General features: G+C 50.1%; 1 protein-coding gene across 2 annotated transcripts; it reads right to left on the reverse strand.

Annotated features, from left to right (window-relative positions):
* Positions 1-1773: 1773 nt before the first annotated feature.
* LOC114687283 (CD209 antigen-like protein E) lies at positions 1774-4841 on the reverse strand. Of its 2 annotated transcripts, none has more exons than XM_037198562.1 (8): positions 4718-4841; positions 4503-4583; positions 4309-4392; positions 3855-3917; positions 3494-3571; positions 3101-3252; positions 2568-2680; positions 1774-2210 (listed from the first exon to the last, which is right to left on the reverse strand). In XM_037198562.1, exons 1-8 carry the CDS (start codon positions 4818-4820, stop codon positions 2069-2071), a joined length of 816 nt encoding a protein of 271 aa, XP_037054457.1. In that variant the 5' UTR covers positions 4821-4841; the 3' UTR covers positions 1774-2068. The 2 variants fall into 2 exon arrangements, with proteins under 2 accessions (XP_037054457.1, XP_028717806.2); XM_028861973.2 differs by having other exon boundaries at positions 3879-3917; positions 4718-4840.
* Positions 4842-6893: the final 2052 nt, after the last annotated feature.

Below are 6893 nucleotides of genomic sequence, written 5' to 3' on the forward strand. Positions count from 1 at the left end.
ATGGGGTGGCAGGAAGGTGGTGGGTGAGAGTGGTCAGCATGCCTAGAATATGTGTGAAATTGTAAATTAATTAATTCAAAATAAAGGGCAGGGATGAAATTTCACACAGGGCGAGGAGCATGGTTCCATGGTAGAGTGCTGAAGTGGAATTCAGGAAGCAACACACACACACACACACACACACACACACACACACACACACACACACACACACCAGTAATGAAAGGAAGCAAGGAAGCAAGAAAAAAAACAAGGCACACAAGAAGTCTGTCCATATGAATTATGGAGGCAGGGAGATCAGGAGTTCAAGGTCATCCTAAACTACATAGTAAGTGCCAGGCCACATGAGGCTGGTCAGAAAGAAAAGTCTCCTAAGAACCCACTGCCACAACAGTAATCAAAAGTAAAACATTTAAGTCAACAATTAAAGATAGTCCAGTGAGTATATTAAAGGCTCATACCCAGTGAGGCAAGAGAGGAATCCGTGCAGGGAACCAGGGAGGTGGGAGGTGACAGACCACCCGGCAAGTGCAGAGACGGGGAGTGGTCCCTGACCAGGGACAGGCACTCTTTGGTCCTGAGGACAGTGAGGGAAGCCAGGGCATCCCTGAGGAGGTCAGAGGCAGCAGAGCAAACACAACTACGTTTTCCATGATGTTGGACGCCACCCAGAGGACAGAGGGAGAATTTTCCTCTGAGATGCTAAAAGCTTCCTTAGGTTTTAAGACACTAGGGGGCGCTGAGCCTTTGGCATCAGCAGGGAAAGGAGCCTTCCTGGCTGGGGTGGCAGCAGGCTCTGGAGACAGCTTTCCTGATGATGAGGGGCTAATGAAAGAGACCATATGACTATGAATGCACTCAGGGGGTGTATATTCTCAATACAAACTAGAAAAAAAAAACATGATTGTGGTGGGTATTGTGTTCCCCAAAATATTGTGTACCTTAATAAACTTATCTGGGATCAGAGAACAGAAAAGCCACTAGTTAGGCAGTGATAGCACACGCCTTTAATCCTAGCATTCCAGAGGCAGAAATCCATCTGGGATCTCTGTGAGTTCAAGGCCACATTGGAAACAGCCAGGCATGGTGACTCACGCCTTTAATCCCAGGAAGCCAGCCTTTAATCCTAGGGAGTGATGGTAGAAAGCAGAAAGGTATATAAGGCGTGAGGACCAGAAACTAGAAGCATTTGGCTGGTTAGGCATTTGGCTGGTTAAGCATTTGGCTGGTTAAGTATTTGGCTGGTTAAGCTTTCAGGCTTTGGAGCAACACAATTCAGCTGAGATTCATTCTGGAAGAGGACACAGAAGCTTCCAGTCTGAGGAAACAGGACCAGCTGAGGAATTGGCAAGGTGAGATAGCTGTAGCTTGTTCTGTCTCTCTGATCTACCAGCATTGACCCCAATAACTGGCCTCGGGTTTGATTTTATTAATAAGAACTTTTAAGATTCCTGCTACACCTGATTCTTCCAAGTGTAGTGCTACACGCTTTTAACCCCAGTGCTTAGGAGGAAGAGACAGGTGAGTTCAAGGTTAGCCTGATCTACATATTGAGTTCAAGGCCAGCCAGAGTTACATGAGACTCTTGTCACCAAAAAGGAAAAAAAGAAAAAAAGAAAGAAAGAGAAAAAGAAAGAAGAGAAAAGGGCTTCACAACCAAAAGATAATGTAGACACTAATATCCTAGTTAATATCAAACATTTCAAAGCTTTATTAGTGAAGACAGTGTCCAGAAATAGACAATCTACTGAATGGAACACATCAGACCACATGTGAATTTTTGTTCATTCTTTTATTTTAGTCCTGGGGATGAAACTCAGAGACCCACTCACACTAGGCAAATTAAATGCCATTGAGGTACAGCCCAGACACACGTAGGTTCATGGGCTGGGAAGATCAAGTGAGATCATCCACAAAAGAAGAGGGAAGAGCTGCAGGGGAGGGTGTCTCAGGGACTCTCTTGGGATCCCTAAGGACTCAGAGCAGGGACACTGGGGATGAACAAGGCAGCTGGAACTAGAGCAGAGTGCCCCTGAGTTGCCTGCATGCCCAGGGGAAGCCCAGACCGTCAGTGATGAGGGCAGGGAGCCGAGGGCTGCTCACACACCCAGAAGTTTTGCTCAGTGCATTTATTATCATTCCACTCATCCGTGAACAGCTCCACACAGTCCTCATCCTCATCATTGTTAGGCTCCCCTTGTTTCCAAAAGCTGCAAACATAACCAGTCATCAGAGACAGCCATCACACCCAGAACCCACCCCATAAACAGCAAAGACCTGGACAGAATCTTCAATGGTAAAAGACCAAGAACCAGCCAGGCAGTAAGAGTGCATGGAACAGCTTTAGAAAAATGTGGGCTCTGACCTCACCACCACGAGAATCAGCCCAGCAAAGCGAAAATGAGGACTCTGGATTTTGGATTTAAGCTGGGGGGTGAGAATGCCGAGGTGATATGGGGCTGTAGTTATTATTATTCTCTGAGTGTTTTCAACAGTGCAGGCTGTGTTTAGAGTGAGGGTCATCTCCCTGCCAGCTACTTTCTGAGCCATGGATTCCGAGAGCTCACCTGAGCTGCAGAGGGGTGCCATCCACCCACTGCCAAAAATCTTCAAGTCTGTGGTCACTGAGGCCAATCCAGGAGCGTTGTTTCTTCCTCACATTCCAGTATTCCATGAATCTCTGAATGGATGCAGCAGTCCAGAGAAAGGTCTATGATGCCATCTTCCATCCATAACCCACTCCCAGCCGCCCATACAAGCTTTTCTGCTCCCAAGCTTAGTGCTGTTAGTCGAGTTGTGTGGACTGGCTGGTGAATGCATGCCATGGGTGCAGGTCAAAGTGCACAGGTGTGGAATGTGTTCACTTACATCTCAGCTCAGAGGTGTGTCCCAAGAGGGTCACATGATATTTCACAGCTCCTCTGACTCCCTTCACACCTAACCCACCTCTCATGTGTTCCTCCTCTACAGGAACTCCCCACTCCATTGTGCCTCCTCCTACAGGAAGCCCCCTCTGACTGCATCTCCTCCATGTCCCTCAGCCTCCCATCTGGAAACCAATGCCTAGGACAAGTGGTAGAACTGATGTGACCCCACTCACCTGTTCTTCAATACTGTTGATAATCACCAGGTGGGCACCCAGATCCTGGCAGGAGGTGGCCGAGGCTTCCCAGCTGCTCAGAGTCCTGGAGAAGAGGTAGCAGCTTCCCTGGAAGAGCTCCCAGTCCCAGGGGCAGGGCCGGCACAGGCCAGCTGCAGAGTGAACAGTGCAGTGGGGACCCATGAGCTCAGGGCCTGGGTTCTCTTCTCCCCTCTGCCTTGGGCCTTAGAGCCCAGGGCTGCGCTTCTATTTTAGCTACCAACCAGTGCTCCCAAAACCCGGACCACAATCCCTGTGCTCTGTCCTGCCTGCCTCGGTGGAAGCCCAGAAGGCAGATGCTGAACCCACTGATGACCCCTCAGGTCCCCCCTAACTCAGGCCCTGGAGCCTCACCCAGCGAGGCATTGATCTGAGTCAGCTGCTGCTGGATCTGCTCCAAGCTGGAGTGGGTCTGCTCAGGAGGAACAGCAACTACAAGAAGAGGTTTGCAACAATTAAGCACCAGCTGTGTGCCTGGTGCAGAGCTGGACCCACAAGATCACTGTTGGTGGTCACAGTGACCCCAGGAGCACATTTCACAGGCCAGGACACTGAGTCTCAGACCCTGTTAGTCCCAACACTGCAGGACACAGGACCTGACACAGGTCCATGGCCTCCCACATCCTGACACACCCCCAGCATGCCTGTGCCCATGCTTGCCCACCTCACACAGCCCCAGAGTCCTCTCCCCCTCAGGGCCCCAGGTGCCCCTCACCCACGCTGGAGCTCCCCTGCTGACCTGGGGTCTGTCCCTGTGGGGATGCACGAACCCTGGAAACTGCAAGAGAGAAAGAAGGGCACACCCACAGCCTCTGTGAGCACTGATGGTGCCTGGCTGTGCCGAGTTCAGCTCCAGGGGGAAGATGGGCCCCATTTCAGAGAGGGACAGTCAGCTGTCCCCGGTCACAGATGAAGTGAGGACTGTGCGACTCAGATGTCCCAGCTCTGATGAATTTGGGGGCTCGGCAAGGGTCATCTCAGAGGGAAAATCTAAAAGCTCAGTTAGCGTCCCATGCTGGAGTTCTTGTTTAACAATCGCAAAAATAAAATAGTAAACAAAGTAAACAAAAAACAAACCAGACAACCCCCCAAAACAAACCAACCAACCACAAAACAACCTGAAAGGATTCCACATCCCAGTCCCCTTCCCCAGCCCTGCCCTGACTGACCTTGAACCAGGATGGCCAACATTAGCACAAAGAGGCCCAGAGAGATGAGAAGCAGGAGAAGCCAGGGCACCCGGGTCAGACATTCTGCAGGATGGGCAGATGGGCAGAGCTGAGGTCCCAGGGGCAGATCCTGCCCTGCTGTGTTCATTCTGCAGAGGACCCCTGACACCTCTGTCCCTGAGTCACCCCAGTACCTGGCATGCTCTTGGAGCGGCAAGTGAGACCCTCAGGGTCGTTCTCAGCAAATCCCTGGCCTCCAAATGTGACCTCCTCCTCTGAATGGGACAGAACACAGCAGCTGACCTCAAAGCTCGGCCACCTCACTCACCCCAAGCTGGAGGCCATGCACATATCACCCTGGATCCTGGACCCAGCCCCCCTGACAGTACCCAGAGGTGCCTAGCCTCACCATGGTTCTTTGGCTGCTGGGTCTCTGGCTCTCCTGCCATCATCTGCTTGTCTTGACTCCCCCTTTCCTCCTCCTCTCTGCCCTGGGATTTATATAACCCCATGGCCTTCTGGAGCACCCCCTGTAAAGTCCATTCTTCTCTGACTCAGGAAGAAAAAAAGGGAACAGGATGGGGGGACATCCTCACTCCGGAAAAATGTGGGGAGAGAGGTATTGCTTGTCACAGCTAGAAGAGAAGGCGCTGGGGTGGGGGCAGGAGCTGTGATGTGTATTTCAGTAGCAAGAGCTTGAGGCAGTCAGTCACAGTGCATGTGCAGGCAGTAGAGAGCAATGGCAGGATGTATGCCGGTCGTCAGCTCACTGCCTCCTTTTCACACAGTCTGGGATCCCTCGCCTAGGGAACGGCGCCACCCACACTGCTTTCCTACCTCAACTAATCAAGATAATTCTCCCCAGACTTGCGCAGTAGCCTGTCCCTCAGGTGATCCCAACTTCCGTCAAGTTATTCCTCTACAATTCACCCCTAGTACGGGGACTCCATCATCACCATATAGGAGTTTCTGTCCTCCCTGTGAAACAGAACGGTGTCTCTCTCTTCCATTGTCAAGCTGAAGTTTACTGGAATGCAGAGGAACATGTGCAAATGACAGATGCTGGTGATGGAGCTCCAGACATCGTGTGACAACTCCGCCAGCTCAGCTCGGAGGGCAGAGTGGTCCCTGGTGTCCAGTTGCTCAGAGATGGTTTTTATCTTGTCAGTGTTAAAAAGAACATTCCATCTTGGAGGAAAGCTTCTCATGACTCGGGATGCTCTTAAAAGAAGTGAAGCATTACATCCTTTGGAGAAGCCTTTTAAAACTCCACAATAAATAACTCAAAAGCTTCAGGAAATCCCTGAAGCTCAGCAGCTACACCAGACCCCTCCTCACATGTGCATAAGCAGAAAGGACAGCTGAAAGACACCTACAGACCTGCTGAGCTGCCTAGAAGACGTTCAGACCAGTTGAGATGGCTACAAAAGACATTGTCTGACCTGGGCTGTGCAGTGTGCTTCTGGCTTCCAGTTGTCCGGAGCATTAACCCAGGCTGGGGTGAGCTCACCATAAGGCAGCTGTCTGCATCATTTCCATTCCTGTCAGTAACCACTGATACACGCTCCCATAAGTAACCACTGATACACACTCCTATGAGTAACCACTGATACACACTCCCATAAGTAACCACAATAAACTCATTGGCTCACCCAGGTAGACTGTGGTGGTGTCTTTACATCAGTCTGTCATTAATTTCCTATCTCAGATGCATAGATGTCTGTTCACTTCTCCCCAGGAACAGTGCTGAATCACAGTCGATGCCACTCTGGCCTTTCTAGATGACCTTTGACCTTTTATCTTCTCTGTCCCTCCCAGGTGACAAACACTGCTGAAACCCAGTGCTTCCAGTGGGGCTGTGTTCCTCGACAGTTTTGAGGGAAGAATTTCACAGGGTGTCAGCCCCAGATGAGGCTCCTCTATCATGGCCATGGAACATGGCAGTAGTCACACCACCCAGAAAATGTGTGAGATCACGGGACACTTGAAACTCCAAGTGCACACATAAAACCAAACATCCCCATATTCCAGGGCTGGAACTGCAGCTGGCATCTGGTGGTGCTGTTTCCTGGTACTTTGATTACTGCTTGTTACCATGTCTTCAATGGCTGGAAGGGGTCAGGGAGTTCTCCGGGAGTCTCTCTTTTATAAAAAAAAAAAAAGACTCCCCTCCAAAACATAGAAGGCCCAAACATGACTGCTGTGGAATAATCTTTGTACACTGTGAAGATTTGTCACTCTGATTGGTTTAATAAAAAGCTAAGTGCCCAATACCTAGTCAGGATTTTCGGGGCAGAGAGGACACTGGGAAGAAAAAAGGGGTAGCTGCAGGGAGATACCATGAGACACAGAGTGAGCAGGATGGACAGTACATAGATGAGGTTAAACAAGCCCCAGGGAACCACGTAAATTAATAGAAATGGGTTCGTTTAAGTTATAAGAGCTAGTTAGAAAGAAGCCTAATCTATCAGCCAAGCTTTCGTATTTAATTAGAAGTCTCGGTGTCGTTTACTTGGAAGCTGGCTGGTGGGACAGAGAGGACTGGCTACACATGACTGCTCATAACTGCACTCATCCGATATTTG

Source organism: Peromyscus leucopus, chromosome 23 (genome assembly GCF_004664715.2).
Source record: "Peromyscus leucopus breed LL Stock chromosome 23, UCI_PerLeu_2.1, whole genome shotgun sequence".
Lineage (NCBI taxonomy): Eukaryota > Metazoa > Chordata > Mammalia > Rodentia > Cricetidae > Peromyscus > Peromyscus leucopus.